At 44.2% G+C, this 16,575-nt stretch overlaps 1 protein-coding gene and 1 pseudogene across 2 annotated transcripts; one reads left to right on the top strand and one right to left on the bottom strand.

Moving 5' to 3' along the window:
• Positions 1 to 2,496: 2,496 nt before the first annotated feature.
• On the bottom strand, positions 2,497 to 6,833 carry LOC129024082 (ornithine aminotransferase, mitochondrial-like; annotated as a pseudogene).
• LOC129024503 (protein SSX3-like) lies at positions 5,755 to 16,346 on the top strand. Of its 2 annotated transcripts, XM_054471609.1 has the most exons (9): positions 5,806 to 5,981; positions 7,333 to 7,421; positions 7,865 to 7,979; positions 8,556 to 8,651; positions 10,494 to 10,543; positions 12,626 to 12,761; positions 14,312 to 14,389; positions 15,152 to 15,256; positions 15,719 to 16,340. In XM_054471609.1, exons 2-8 carry the CDS (start codon positions 7,353 to 7,355, stop codon positions 15,250 to 15,252), a joined length of 645 nt encoding a protein of 214 aa, XP_054327584.1. In that variant the 5' UTR covers positions 5,806 to 5,981; positions 7,333 to 7,352; the 3' UTR covers positions 15,253 to 15,256; positions 15,719 to 16,340. The 2 variants fall into 2 exon arrangements, with proteins under 2 accessions (XP_054327583.1, XP_054327584.1); XM_054471608.1 differs by lacking the exon at positions 14,312 to 14,389 and having other exon boundaries at positions 5,755 to 5,981; positions 15,719 to 16,346.
• Positions 16,347 to 16,575: the final 229 nt, after the last annotated feature.

Genomic DNA, 16,575 nt, shown 5'->3' with positions numbered 1-16,575 from the left:
AAGAATCACTTGAACCTGGGAGGCGGAGGTTGGAGTGAGCCAAGATCGTGCCACTGCACTCCAGCCTGGGTAACAGAGCAAGCCTCTGCTTCAAGAAAAAAATAATAATAAAAACCTCAAAGGTAAAAAATACAAACAAATAATCCAATTAGAAAATCATGAAAAGATATGAACATACATTTCACTGAAGAGGAAATAAGCAAATAAGCACACGAAAAGATGTTCAACACTCATTTGCTTCACTAGATGCAAAATAACACCACGATGAGGTATCGCTACACACTTATTACAATAGCTAAAATAAAAGACACAGTGACAACACCAAATGGTGACAAGGATGCAGAGAAAATGGACATCTCATTAAGTGCTGCTGGGAAGATAAAATCTTACAGCCACTCTGGAAAGCAGTTTGGTAGTTTCTTATAAAACTAAACAACGCAGTGACCATACAATTCAACAATTACACTTCAGAGAAATTAAAATGTATGCCCATCCAGAAACTTGTACATAATTGTTCATAGCAGCTTTACTTGTAATAGCCAATAGCTGGAAATAATCAATATGTCCTAAAATAAGTGAATGATCAAACTGTGGTACATCCATCCCCTGGAATACTACTCAGCAATAAAAATGAACTATTGTCAGGGCACAGTGGCTCACCCTGTTATCACAGCACTTTGGGAGGTCGAGGCGGGCAGATGATGACGTCAGGAGTTCAAGACCAGCCTTGCCAGTATGTTGAAACCCCGTCTTTACTAATAATACAAAAATTACCCGGGCATGGTGGCACGCACCTGTAGTCACAGCTACTCAGGAGGCTGAGGCTGGAAAATTGCTTGAACCCGGGAGGCAGAGGTTGCAGTGAGCCGAGACACTGCACTCTAGCCTGGGTGACAGAGTGAGACTCTGTCTCAACAACAACAACAACAACAACAACAGCAACAACAATGAACTATTGATACACAAATATCAATATCTTGGAGGAATCTCCATGGAATTACGCTGAGTGAAATAAGCCCGTAAAACATTATATACTATAAGATTTCACTTGTACAGCATTGTAGAAAAGACAAAATTGTGGAAACGAAAAACAGATTTGTGGTTGCCAGGGATTAGGGACGGCCGATGGGAGGAGAGTATTACTAAAAAATGAGTAGCAGAAGGGATAGCATTGTGGTGATGAAAATGTACTGTACATTTTTTTTTCAAGAGGGTTTCTCACTCTGCCTCCTAGGCTATAGTGCAGTGGCACGCTCTCGAGCTCACTGCAACCTCTGCCTCCCGGGTTCGAGCTATCCTCCTGTCTCAGCCTCCCATGTAGCTGGGACTACAGGCGGGTGCCACCATGCCTGGCTAATTTTTGTACTTTTAGTAGAGACGGGGTTTCTCCATGTTGGCCAGGCTGGTCTCAAACTCCTGACCTCAAGTGATCTGCCCACCTCGGCCTCCCAAAGTGCTGGGATTACAAGCGTGAACCACTGCACCCGGCCATGTCCTGTCTCTTTTTTTTTTTTTTTTTTTTTCTGAAACATAAGCTTTGTTTAAAATGTAAAGAAATATTAAAAATAAACTTTTTTTTACAAATTATAATCAAGCACTCAAAACAATTTAGAGATGTTAAACACTAATTCTTAATTCAAAATAATGACATCCATAGAATATATCCTGGTGTTGGTCAACATAAAGTTTACTTAATATTAGTATTTTATAGGCCGGGCGCAGTGGCTCACACCTGTAATCCCAACACTTTGGGAGGTCGAGGCGGGCAGATCACGAGGTCAGGAGATCGAGACCATCCTGGCTAACACGATGAAACCCCGTCTCTACTAAGAATACAAAAAATTAGCCAGGCGTTTTGGTGGGCACCTGTAGTCCCAGCCACTCGGGAGGCTGAGGCAGGAGAACGGCGTGAACCCAGGAGGCAGAGCTTGCAGTGAGCGGAGATCGAGCCACTGCACTCCAGCCTGGGCGACAGAGCGAGACTCCGTCTCAAAACAAAACCAAAAACAAAAAACAAAAGAAAACAGAAAAACTAGTATTTTTTTATGCTTAACCATTGATCCTTCCTCAAATTCAATGAAAACAATGATTTGACTTTATAAGGTGAAGCCTTTTATGTAATACGCTAGAGATAACTTTTTCAAATACAAAACCTTTATACCAGCAAGGAAATTATAAAAACATATATATAAAGTATACTGAAGGATGTGATTTAAAGGCTGTCTGTATATACAGATGCATTTCACCTTATAAAGTACACATGCACATCAAAACACTTTCACTGAATATAGATGCCGTTACATTCTCTTACTTAACATTACAAAGCAAATGGCAGGTTCATAAACATTGTTCTATTGTGTATCAACTGAAAAAAAAACATATATACACAAAAAGATTTTGAAGGCGCATGGGAGTGGAATGTGCCTACATTTAGAGCAGAGCTTTTACAGGACCACCTGTCTCCAGCCAGCTCCCAGGGACCACTGAAAACAGCTGCTACCCCCAGAAGGACAAGATGGTCTTGTTAATGATCTCACTGGACTCTCGAATCTCATCCTCCTTGATCATCAGCAGAGGTGAAACCTGATGATGTCACCATGGGTAGGCTTGGCCAGAAGTCCATAATCTCAAAGTCATAGACACACCTCCCAAGCATTACGGTCTATGGTTTCTTTAATAACAATAGCATTTAATAATTATTTTCCTCCCGGGCACAGTGGCTCACGCCTGTAATCCCAACACTTTGGGAGGCTGAGGCGGGTGGATCGCCTGAGGTCAGGAGTTTGAGACCAGCCTGGCCAACATGGCGAAACCCCGTCTCTACTAAAAATACAAAAATTAGCCAGGCATAATGGCGCGTGCCTGTAATCCCAGCTACTCAGGAGGCTGAGGCAGGAGAACCGCTAGAACCCAGGAGGCAGAGGTTGCAGTGAGCCAAGATCGCACCATTGCACTCCATCCTGGGCAACCAGAGTGAACCTCTGACTCAAAATAATAACAATAATAATAATTCTGTTCCTCTTAACGGCAGTTACAACATCGAAAGGCAGCTTCATGGGTTCACTTCTCAAGATAATACCCATTTTTTTTCTGCATTTTCAGCAAGATTTTCTTGTTCTAAAACCTCAAGGGCTGCGATGGTCACTCAGCAGCCTAGTGGATTGCCACCATATGTGGACCCATGTTCCTCTGGCTTAATGGTCAGCATTATGCCATCGTCCCACAGCACTGCAGACACAGAGTATCAACCCCCAGAAAGGGCCTTTCCAAGGAAGACTATGTCAGGTCCGACATTTTCATGATCAACAGCCAGTCATCTACCAGTTCTGGCCAATCCTATCTGTATTTCATCAGCAATGAACAGAACCAAGCTGGGAGCCTGAGATGGGACGAGGGTAAGTAAAAATACTACAAAGCTCACTGTTCTTACGGAGATTCAGCTGGTCTCTCTCTCGCTCTTTCTTTCTGGTTTTTTTTTTTTTTTTTTTTTTTTTTCAGTCTTGCTCTGTCGCCCAAGCTGGAGTGCAGTGATGTGATCTCAGCTCAATGCAACCTCCACTTCCCGGGTTCAAATCATTGAGTGAGCCCAGGAGGTCAAGACCAACCTGGGAAACATAGCAAAAGGCAGGGTGGTGCATGCCTGTAGTCCCAAGGCCGAGGCGGGAGAATCACTTGAGTCCCGGAGGTAGAGACCAGCCTGGACAACATAGCGAAACTGTCTCTAATAGAAAAATTCCTCAGGGATCTAGAACTAGAAATTCCATTTGACCCAGCCATCCCATTACTGGGTATATACCCAAAGGACTATAAATCATGCTGCTATAAAGACACATGCACACGTATGTTTATTGCAGCATTATTCACAATAGCAAAGACTTGGAACCAACCCAAATGTCCAACAATGATAGACTGGATTAAGAAAATGTGGCACATATACACCATGGAATACTATGCAGCCATAAAAAATGATGAGTTCATGTCCTTTGTAGGGACATGGATGAAATTGGAAATCATCATTCTCAGTAAATTATCGCAAGAACAAAAAACCAAACACCGCATATTCTCACTCATAGGTGGGAATTGAACAATGAGAACACACGGACACAGGAAGGGGAACATCACACTTCGGGGACTGTTGTGGGGTGGGGGGAGGGGGGAGGGATAGCATTGGGAGATATACCTAATGCTAGATGACGAGTTGGTGGGTGCAGCGCACCAGCATGGCACATGTATACATATGTAACTTACCTGCACATTGCGCACATGTACCATAGAGCCTAAAGTATAATAATAATAATAATAATAATAATAAAAGAAAAAAAAAAGAAAAATTAAAAATATTAGTGGGGGCGGAGTGGTGCGAGCCTGTAGTCCCGAGGCCGAGGCGGGATGATTGCTTGAGCCTAGGAGGTCGAGGCCAGCCTGGCCAACATAGCGAAACCCCATTTCTGCTAACAACAAGAACAACAAAAAAATAGCGTGGGCGGGGTGGCTCACTCCTGTAGTTTTGAGGCCAAGGTGGGAGGATTGCTTGAGCCCAGGAGTTTGATACCAGCCTGGCCAACAAAGCGAAAGCCTGCCTCTCCTAAAAAAATAAATAAATAAATATAAATAAATAAATAAATAATAAAAAAATAAAAAAATAAAAATGAGCGTGGCAGAATGGCACACGCATATAGTCCTGAGGCCGAGGTGGAAGCATCATCTGAGCCTAAGAGATTGAGGCCAGCCTGGGCAACATATCAAAACCCGGTTTCTACTAAAACGAACAAAACAAAACAAAAAAATAGCTTGGGCAGGGTGGTGCATGGCTGTAGTCCTGAGGCGGGAGGATCCCTTGAGCCCAGGAGCTTGATGATGCCGGCCTGGCCAACATAGGGAAACACGGTTTCTACTAAAAAAAAAAAAAAAAAAAAAAAAAGCGTGGGTAGGGTGGTGCATGCCTGTAGTCTCGAGGCCGTGGCAGAAGGATCCCTTGAGCCCAGGACGATGAGACCAGCCTGGCCAACATAGCAAAACCTGGTTTCTACTTAAAAAAAAAAAAAAAAAAAAAAAAAGCGTGGGCAGGGTGGTGAATGCCTGTAGTCCCGAGGCCGAGGTGGGAGGATCGCTTGAGCCCAGGACGTCAAGACCAGCCTGGCCAACACAGAGAAACCTTCTCTATTAAAAAAATCAAAAAATAAAAAATATTAGTGGGGGTGGGGTTGTTCCCGCCTGTAGTCCCGAGACCGAGGCGGGAGGATTGGCCAAGGCAGATGTAACCCATACCACAATCACATCCCATAAGTAAATGCATTTTCCTCTCTTCAGGGCTACAGGTAAAGGATGGTAATTGTGCGCACCATACTTAGATTCCCTTTCAAAAATGTAAGCAGAGGTTGCAGGGCCTTGGACTGTTTTTTCAGTGGCAACAGATATAGAAGCCAATGAAGAATGAACTCCACGACTAAGTATAGCAAACCTCCGCAAATGTGCTAGTTTGGAAAACATTGTGTCTTTCAAGTAGAAAAATCACAGATTGACTATTTTTTTTCTTCCCACAGTTCAGACTAGAATCCAGATTTTTAACCCAAGGTCCAGGAATGGTCTTCAGAGAGTTCAAAATCTGACGGCTCCTGAGGACCACCCACTTTTTTGCAGTGGCGACAAAGTGTGGCTGGAGGAGGAGACATTATTCTGCTATGTCACTGCCCAAGGATGATGGACCAATCAGGGCAGTTAGTGAACTCCATCTGGCCAATTAGAAGTCAGAACAGTAGGCGGAACAAGCGAAGAGGATGTGGCTTCTATCAGTCCAGGCTCCAGGGACAGAACCTTCTCAAAGCGGGGGTGGAGACTCTAATTTTCCCGCCTAAAGCATCCCCTGGGATTGGCTACTTTAAGTTCAGAGTACGCATGCTCTGACTTTCTCTCTCTTTCGATTCTTCCATACTCCGAGTACGCACGGTCTGATTTTCTCTTTCGATTCTTCCAAAATCAGAGTAAGCATATGCTGATTTTCTTTTTCCGTTCTTCCTACCCCTCCCTTCCTCCGCGGTGCATTTGCTATCTAGTTTTAATAAGGAGCGTATATGAGGCAGGCCGCCATCTCAAATCTTTCCTGTCAGTTTCTAACTTTTTCAGGTACGGGATTTTTCCTAGGAGCTCTGTAGTAACTTAAGAAATTTAGGCTGGGCGCGGTGGCTTACACTTGTAATCCCTGCACTTTTGGAAGCCACAGCTGGTGGATCGCCTGAACCCAAGAGGCGGAGGTTGTGGTGAGCCACGATCACGCCAGTGCACTCCCGACTGGGCAACAGAGTGAGACCCTGTCTGAAAAAAAAAAAAAAAAAAAAAAAGAGCTCACTCAAATCTTTCCTCCTGGGCTCAAGTGATCCTCTCGCCTAGGCCTTGGGACTACAGGCGCGCACCACCCCGCTTCTGCTAAATTTTGTTTGCTTGTTTTTTTTAGTAGAGATGGTTTTGCTACGTTTGCGAGCCTGGTCTGAAGCTCTTGGGCTAAGGCGATCCGCCCACCTTGGCCTTCCAAAGTGCTGGGATGGTACAGGCCTGCTCCACCAACCCCAGCTAATTTTTTGTATATTTTGTAGACGGGAGTTTTGCTGTGTTTCCCAGCCTGGTCTCGACCTCCTGGGCTCAAGCGACCTGCCCGCCTCGGCCTCCCAAAGTGCTGGGATTACAGGCGTGAGCCACTGCGCCTGGCTGATTGCTGCATCTTGAAATGCCCCACATTCTCTCTAAGTGATGGCGGGCTCTTGTAGTCTCAGAAATTCTAGCTCTCTTCCTTCTAATAATTTACAAATCACCGAGTAATAGCCTCTGAACACGTTCATATTAGCGATGCTCATTTCTCTTCGACAGAACAGAACCCCCCATCCCTCTGCCTGATCAGATCCATCACCAAAGAGACCATGTTATCTCTGGGACTAACTTCCCTTCCTTTATTTATTGAGTGGGGGTGTCAGCATGCCCCCACTGAATAAAATTACACAGTCATGTCCCTGCCTCCCCAACAAGGGTCTGTACATCTTTCAGGGTAAGCCTAGCTCCAGGGAAACTACTAACAACACTAGCCAACCCCCTCCCAAAGACTCAAGGCTGCTTTGCCCATAGGAAACCTGTCATCCCCTATCAACACTTCTCCCAGAGACCCCTGGTTCCCTGTTTTCATCTGATTTCTCCCCATATCCTTACTCAGGGACAGATAAGCCCCGGATGGAGAAACGCAGCAGCTGATTCCAGGTGACTGAGTGTGGCCAGCCTTCACTGATTTCTCCCTCCACAGGATCAAAGCTGCTGTGGCCGGAAAGACTCAGGCTATTTCTCTTGCAGGTCAGACTGCTCCCGGAGCCATGAACGGAGACGATGCCTTTGCAAGGAGACCCACGGTTGGTGCTCAAATACCAGAGAAGATGCAAAAGGTGAGGTGACCTGGAGGGAGCAGAGTAGTGGCCCAGGGGACAGTGTGGGGTGACCAGGTTTCTGAGGAGGGGAGGACAGAGATACTGGAGACAAGGAGCAGGGTCTCAGGGGAGATCTGGACCCTTGGGAGCCTCCCACCCTCGCTCTGTCATCACCTAGCATCCCTGGAGACAAGTCTGTGACCTTGCACTACGTTTGGTGACTCTCAGTCCATTCTGGAAGGTGGGAAGAGAGCCAGCCAGCATCATTGAAGCCCTACTGTGTGGCAGGGGTGAAGCTAGGGAAGGTCCCCATGTTCTATCAGTTAGCCATGGCATCAACCAGGAAGGACTATCATCCCCACTTCCCAGATCCAGCACACAGGAAGCGGCTCCAGCTGAATGGCAGACATGCCTAGCTGAGTCCCTGCCATAATTCCTTTTTTTTTTTTTTTTTTTTGTAGGCCTTTGATGATATTGCCAAATACTTCTCTAAGGAAGAGTGGGAAAAGATGAAAGCCTCGGAGAAAATCATCTATGTGTATATGAAGAGAAACTATGAGGCCATGACTAAACTAGGTAACAGAAAGTTCTAGGTACAGACAAGTCTGGGGACACATGAGCATCCCTTTTCCTGCTTTGGCTACTTCTTAGGCTGCAGAAAGTACCTCACATTTTCCTTTTGTGCAGGAACCTTACGAAAGACATTCTTGCGAAAAATCGCAAGGCAGCTTCTGGGTGTTCTGCTCTTCTGTATCCTGTCAGGGCTGAGGGCAGGGACTGGCCACAGTGGAGCTTATACCTGGATCCTGCACGTTTCTCTCCCTTAGGCTTCTGTTCTGATGAGCCCAACTGTCTCTGTGGCATCCCGGCAACCCCCCTACCCCCACCCCACACATACCCACCCTACCTTCTCTCGGCTTGTCTCTTTTTCTTTCTTTCTTTTTTTTTTTTTTTTTTTTTTTTTTGAGTCAGTCTCAGTCTGTCACCTAGGCTAGAGGGCAGTAGTGCAATCATAGCTTACTGCAGCCTTGAATTCCTGGCCTCAAGCAATCCTCCAGCCTTAGCCTCCCAAAGTGTTGGTACTATAGACGTGAGCCACCATACCAGGCCCAAGCTTGTCTCTTAAGGAATAAACATTTTGCTTCTTTCTAGGTTTCAAGGCCACCCTCCCACCTTTCATGCGTAATAAACGGGCCGAAGACTTCCAGGGGAATGATTCTGATAATGACCCTAACCGTGGGAATCAGGGTGAGTAGATGGGAAGGGGCTGGAAAGGGTCTCCCCAAGCCCAATTGCTTTTCAGCTCAGCTACCTGAGAAAGATCCTCAGGCATTTGTTCCCTCATACACATCAGGGCTGAGTGGAAAAAAAAAAAATTGCATGCAGAAAGTTAACTACAGAGGTCATTCATATAAAATTTTAAAACATGCAAAAGAAGAATATATATTTTTATGGATAATAAGTAAATGGTAAATGTATACAAACATGAATGTGAATAAAAAGCCATCAAATTAAGGTGACTGGCTGTAAGTGGGGGAGGGAGGGAGGGCAGGGATTGCTGAGTGCTGCACAGACAGCTTCAGCTGTGACTTGTTGATAGTGTGTTTTGTTTGTTTTTGTTTTTGAGATGGAGTTTCACTCTTCTCGGCCAGGGTGGAGTGCAACAAGGCAATCTCAGCTCACTCCAACTTTCACCTCCTGGGTTCAAGTGATTCTCCTACCTCAGCCTCCCGAGTAGCTGGGGTTACAGGCACGTGCCCCCACGCCCAGCTCATTTTTAAATTTATGGTAGAGACGGGGTTTCACCATGTTGGCCAGGCTGGTCTCAAACTTCCTGACCTCGGGTGATCCACCCGCCTCAGCCTCCCAAAGTGCTGGGATTACAAGTGTGAGCTACCACGCCCGGCCTGTTTGCAGTTTTTCTAATATTCTGAATAAATAGATCAGACCTAACATAGCTGTGGGGTAATGTTGAGATCCGACTGGACTCAATATTATTCCCCATACTTTTCTGTGTGTTTGAAATATTTCTTTTTTAAGTGACATGTTGTTCTTCCTAAGCACTGTTAATGAATCAAAGGACAGTTAAGAAAATGTTACAAGTGAAAAAAAAAAAAAGAAAGAAAGTGCTAAAACTGTAGATCCGCCAAAAACTTCCAGAGGTTGTTTCATTAACAGCATGTAGGTATTGGATAGGTATCTTAGGAGTGAGGGTGATGAACACATTATGCAATAAAGATCGCTGTTTCTCTGTATTTTATCAAAACCAAATAGTCTTCTCATTCCCAAAGAACCCTGATTCTCCGTGATGAGCTTGGAAGAGAGTTTGAAAGAGTGATCCCTCATCCAACACACAGAGAGCTTTCCCACTTCTCAGTGAGCAGAGATAACATAGGGTGAAAAAAAGACAGGTTGTTGGGTAGAGATCTTTGTACATTTCAGGAATATAAAGGGGACATATGTGTTTACTTGCTCTTCTACTCTGACAGCATAATTATAAGACAAGGTCAGAATGTCCAAACCGTCTCCAATAGACCTATTACTCGCCAACTAAACAGGCCAGATTCTACAATCTCCCACAATCACTATAAGAGATCTGAAAAGCCAGTGCTTGAGTATCTGCCAAGTTTTTGACGTTAAAGGAGTGTCCTTACACTGAAAATATTTCAGAGCCACTGGACCAAATCATCCATGGTTCATCACACATTTAACAGCTTAATTCACATACCATAAGATTCACCCATTTGAACTGTACAATGATGTTGCACATCTTGAGTGGATACAGTTCAGATTCCTAACCAATCAATTTAATTATTTGGGAAAAAGTAAAAGATATGTAATGGAATAAGGTGAGACTGTGATGGGGTTTAGTCCCCATGTGATAAACCACGAGACGGAAAATTCTGAATTGAAGCCACAGATAAATGCACCGACCATGACTAAACATAATTCAGAAGCAAATCTCAAATAACTCCTCAACAATGAGTGGACTCATAACCTCTGCTGCAGAATGCCCTCATGCGACAGAAGTCTCTCTAGAGTTTGGAAATGTTTACCAACAAAGAAAAATTCTGATGTATTCTCTTTCAGTTGAACGTCCTCAGATGACTTTCGGCAGGCTCCAGAGAATTGTCCCGAAGGTGAGTATCTCTCAAATCTAAAGGACCAGAGAACCTTTGTCCCTCCACGGATGCAAACACTGGTAAGAGTGGGAGAATATCAAAAATGCCCTCACTGCATCCTTCTCTCCATGTCTATCACAACAACTTATGTAGCACCAACGGCTTGATAATACTAACAGTTGTGATCCTTAATACTTCTTTTGTTTTCATAGTGATGCCAGATACTATTTTAAGCAGTTCACATGGGTTAATTTATTTAATCCTAAGCTGACAGCATTTTTCAAATTGATTTTCTATCTGTAATATTCTAACTGTATTTCAAACCTCATTAAAGACCTTTTCATCATTAAAAAAAAAAAAAAGAAGACCTCTATGACGATGTTTCTATTACTATCTCCGAATACTATCGAGCCACACACTTCAATTGTCACCCATATAAAAGCCATGTAACTTGGCGCAAATCTAACTTCTCTGAGATCCAGATTCCTGGTCCATGAAATGGAAGTAAAGAATCATAGTTATCAGCAACATAATAATAAAATGAGACTATCGGGGTACAGAGATGTTAAAGAATTTTCCTGGGGTGCAGTGGCAGTGGTAGTCTAATCCAGAGCTCCAAGCCATTTAAAGCTCATTCACGTTTGCATTTGTTTATGAAGTTCAGATGTTGCTCACTAAGGCTTCACCCCATAGGGCCTGCTGGTGCTTCCATTGAGACACCAACTCTCCCAACAGGAAGGACTACCTGGTCTCTGCTGTGTTACTGGGGCCACTCGCATGGCTTAGGGATCGCTTTGATTGTTGGCCCCTCCCTACTGTGAGCTCCTTGAGTGCCTTGTCTGCACCTGGGGAATCTGGAAAGCCCCAGTCCCAGCCCAGGGGATCCCTCGGAGGCCCCTGAATGAGTGATCCCACAAGTGCAGATTCAACTCTGGTTTGGAGGGTAAAGGGATCTGGGAGTTGGGTTGACAGTGTGGAGACTGAATTCAAAGAAGGATTGTGAAAGGTATTAATTGTTATTGTTACTACATTTAAACAGTGTTTACAAGCTCAGAGAGGACTTTCCTGTAGCCTATTTTACATGTATGGTTCACTATTTCATAAGGGAGGAAGCTGAATTAAAAGTAGCTTAAGGGCCGGGCGCGGTGGCTCATGACTGTAATCCCAGCACTTTGGGAGGCTGAGGCGGGCAGATCACGAGGTCAAGAGACCGAGACCATCCTGCCCAACATGGTGAAACCTCGTCTCTACTAAAAATACAAAACTTAGTGGGGCGTGGTAGTGCCTGCCTGTAGTCCCAGATACTCTGGAGGCTAAGGAAGGAAAATCGCTTAAACGCGGGAGTCGGATGTTGCCTTGAGCCGATATCATGCCACGGCTCTCCAGTCTGGCAACACAGCGAGACTCCGTCTCAGAAAAAAAAAAAAAAAAAAAAAAAAGAAAAAGAAAAGAAAAAAAAAGTAGCTTAAGATTGTTGGTCAGTGACACATCCCAATGCAACCAGAGTTGGTATGGGTACCACCTCACTTAATTCCACATTGAATTGGTGCCTCGGTAGGGTAGTATGTCATATCTGGTACTGCTTTGTTTGCTGCCTAGATTAATTTCAGCAAACCATTTATTTCCCTCTCCCTTCCTTGTATTCATCTCCCCACACCATCTTTCCCAGCAGTGTTTTGTCGCCTCCCTATGCTTTTACATTTACTCTCCCAGCAGCTGTCTACAAGCTTATATGGCATCCCTTGTATTTTACAGAACATCTTCCCTTTGTAGACCTTGTGAATTCTTAGAATGCTACTCTTCTCCAAATCATCTGTATGTCACACTCTCAATTACATGGAGATTTTTGCTGTTTGCAAGAATGTCAGTCCTAAAAGAGTGGGAAGATAAGCATTCTATCCCTGGAAACCATATTCACTTAGGCCATTCCTTTCCCTTCTAACCTCCCCTCCCAGGTTTCTCCTAATTTAGGCATGTGTAACTCTCCCAGTGTTTTTGAGAACATTGAATAAGCTAATGCATGTGAAGACCCTTTGTAAGCTCTAAAGCACTATAGAAATGTCACTGATACTATTTATCTGTGACCTTCACATTATAAAGATCATGCCCAAGAAGCCAGCAGAGGAAGGAAATGTTTCGAAGGAAGTGCCAGAAGCCTCTGGCCCACAAAACGATGGGAAACAGCTGTGCTCCCCGGGAAACCCAACTACCTCTGGGAAGATTAACACGATATCTGGTAAGAGGAAGCAAGTCAGGAACAATCCCTCTGGCTCCCCTGGCGATGTTCACGTGTGTGGACTGGGTGTGTGGCATTGATCCCAGATAACCCTGGGTCCAGGCTGGGCTGAGGAGCTCGCCCAGCTCCAGATGAGATGTTAGACATGACTTCCAGAGACAGACTTGATTTGTCACCCATAGAAAAAACCACGTGTCTTGGGGCAAGTCTTTCATATTTTCTCAGCTCCAGATTCTTAGTCCATAAGATGGAAATAAAGAATCATAGTTCATAAATTGTTTGGAGGCATTAAACTTAATCTAGATGATGACATGAAAGGCCTGATGACATGAAAGGTGCTCAAGCAATTCTATCTGTGATTACCTGGGATCATATCTTACTCAGCTCGATGCCTGTTACCCAATACAGGTGTACTTCAGAGATATTGCAGGTTCCGTTCCAGACCACTGCAATAAAGTGAGTCACACACATTTTTGTTTTGTTTTGCAGTGCATAAAAACATTACGTTTACACTATACTGCAGTCTACTAAGTGTGCAATAGCGTTATGTCTAAAAACGTATATACTTTAATTTTAAAATAATTCATTGTTAAAAATGCTAACAATCTTCTGAGCCTTCAGTGAGTCACACTCTTTTCGCTGGTGGAGGGTCTTGCCTCGGTGTTGATGGCTGCTGGCTGATCAAGGTGGTGGTTGCTGAAGATTGGAGTGGCTGTGGCAGTTTCTTAAAAGAACGCAACAATGAAATTTGCCACGTCGGTTAGCTCTCCCTTTCATGAAGGATTTCTCTGTAGTATGTGATGCTATTGGATAGCATTTTACCCACGGTAGAACTTCTTTCAAAGTTGAAATCAATCCTCTTTAGCTATGAAAGTCCTAGATGGCATCTCCTTCCAATAGAAGGCTATTTTATCTACATTGAAAATCTGTTGTTTCGTGTAGCCACCTTCATCAGTGATCTTAGCTAGATCTTCCAGATAACTTGCTGCAGCTTCTCCATCAGGGTTTGCTGCTTCACCTTGCACTTTTATGTTATGGAAACGGCATCATTCCTTAAACCTCATGAACCAACCTCTGCTAGCTTCACACGTTTCTCCTGCAGCTTCTTCACCTCTCTCAGCTTTCATGGACTTGAAGAGAGTTCAGGTCTTGCTCTGAATTAGACTTTGGCTTAAGGGAATGTTGTGGCTGGTTTCATGTTCTATCCTGACCACTCAAACTTCCTCTATTTGAGCAGTAAGGCTGTTTTGCTTTCTTATTCGTGTGTTCACTGGAGTATTAGTATTATTATTTCCTTCAAGAACTTTTCCTTTACATTACATACTATTATTTCCTTCAAGAACTTTTCCTTTGCATTCACAGCTTGGCTGTTTGGTACAAGAGGCCTAGCTTTCAGCCTGTCTTGGCTTTCAGCATGATTCCTCACTAAGCTTAGCCATTTCCAGCTTGTGATTTAGAGTGAGAGACATGCGACTCTCTCTTTCATTTGAACACTTAACGGCCATTGTAAGGTTGTTAATAATCCTCATTTCAGTATTGCTGTGTCCCAGGAAATAGGGAGGCCCAAGAAAAGGAAGAGAGACGCGGAACAGCTCATCGGTGGAGCAGTCAGAACACATACAACATTGGTCGATTAAGTTTGTCAACTTCTATGGGTGCAGTTCATGGTACCCCTAAAACAATTACAGCAGGGTGATTATAGTCAATTATAACTTACTTGTACATTAAAAAAACTAAAAGAGTGTAAATGGATTGTTTGTAAGGCAGGGATAAATGCTTGAGGATGGATACCCTATTTTCCATGATGTGATTATTACGCATTGCATGCCTGTATCAAAGCATCTCATGTACCCCATAAGAATATACACCTACTGTGTACCCACAAAATAAAGAACAGAAATTATTTTAAAACACTAAAAAACAATAAAAACAATTGTAGTAATAATATCAAAGCTCACTGATCACAGATCACTATAACAGATATAATAATAATGGAAAACTGTAAAATTGGTGAGAATTTCCAAAAAAAAAATTGCAGCATCTGCGAAGCAGTATGAGCATGAGGTGCAACAAAACAAGGTATGCCTGTATGGCCTTAAAAAATACGTGCTGGATGAAAGGAGGTATGGGTGAATGTTCCCGTAAGTGAAGAGGTTGGGAATCTAAGCCTGAGAAGGGAAGGAGCCAGAAGCTAAAACTTTAATTGGCATTTGGCCTATACTGGTGTGGGTCTAAGGTCTCAGCCTTTCTAAGCCAGAGAATGTGAAAAACTGGGTAAAGAAGGCCCATGGGCACTTGGGAGGAAGGAGGCATCTCCTTTTTTTGAGTAAACAGAGCCTAACACTCTCCAACCTACCCAACCCTCACTTTGCAACTATTCTCCGTCATAGGACCCAAAAGGGGGAAACATGCCTGGACCCACAGACTGCGTGAGAGAAAGCAGCTGGTGATTTATGAAGAGATCAGCGATCCTGAGGAAGATGACGAGTAACTCCGTAAGAGAACCTTCGGCTCATCCCCCACATCCCTGCAGATGTGCTATTCTGTTATGATACTGGTATCCCATCTGTCACTTGCTCCCCAAATCATTCCCTTCTTAAAATTTTCTAGTGTACAGCATTGAGGCTGAACGATGAGATTTCCCATGCTCTTTCTACTCCCTGCCCTGTATATCCAGGGATCCTCCCTACCCAGGATGCTGTGCGTTCCCAAACCCCAGGTCAGCCCTGATATGCGGGCCACACCTTCCTCTAGCCTAGGAATTGATAACCCAGGCAAGGAAGTCACTGTGGCATGAACAGAGGGTTCACTTCGAGGAACCGTGGAAAGTGTGTCCAGGTCCTGAGGTAGGGCAGAATCGGAGTGTGCAGGGTCTGCAGGTCAGGAGGAGTTGAGATTGAGTTGTCACATGGTGGGAACTCACTGCCACTTACTTTCCTTCTCTCTTCTTGCCTCAGCCTCAGGGGTATGACACATGCCCATGATGAGAAGCAGAACGTGGTGACCTTTCACGAACATGGGCATGGCTGCGGACCCCTCGTCATCAGGTGTATAGCAAGTGAAAGCAAGTGTTCACAACAGTGAAAAGTTGAGCGTCATTTTTCTTAGTGTGCCAAGAGTTCGATGTTAGCATTTATGCTGTATTTTCTTACACTGTGTCTTTCTGTTAGATATTAACGTTTTCATTGATGAGCAAGACATGCTTAGTGCATATTTCGGTTTGTGTATCCATGCACCTACCTCAGAAAACAAGTATTGTCAGGTATCTCTGCATAGAACAGCACTACCCTCCTCTCTCCCCAGATGTGACTACTGAGGGCAGTTCTGAGTGTTTAATTTCAGATTTTTTCCTCTGCATTTACACACACACACAAACCACACCACACACACACAAACCATACACCACACACACACACAAACACACACACACACCAAGTACCAGTATAAGCATCTCCCATCTGCTTTTCTCCATTGCCATGCGTCCTGGTCAAGCCCCCCTCATTCTGTTTCCTGTTCAGCATGTACTCCCCTCATCCAATTCCCCTGTATCAGTTACTGATAGTTAATAAACTTTTGCAAACGTTCCCCAGTTGTTTGCTCCTCTCATTATTGTGCACACAGCTCTGTGCACGTGTGTGAATATTTCTTTAGGAAAGATTCTTAGAAGTGGAATTGCTGTGTCAAAGGAGTCATTTATTCAACAAAACCCTAATGAGTGCGTCCTCGTACTGAGCGCTGTTCTAGGTGCTGGAGCGACATCAGGAAACAAGGCAGACAGAAGTTCCTGACCCCCATTCTAGAGGAGGATGTTTCC

The sequence above is a fragment of the Pongo pygmaeus genome, chromosome X, assembly GCF_028885625.2.
Source record: "Pongo pygmaeus isolate AG05252 chromosome X, NHGRI_mPonPyg2-v2.0_pri, whole genome shotgun sequence".
In the NCBI taxonomy this organism is placed as follows: domain Eukaryota; kingdom Metazoa; phylum Chordata; class Mammalia; order Primates; family Hominidae; genus Pongo; species Pongo pygmaeus.
This window is presented reverse-complemented; position numbering and strand designations above follow the sequence as displayed.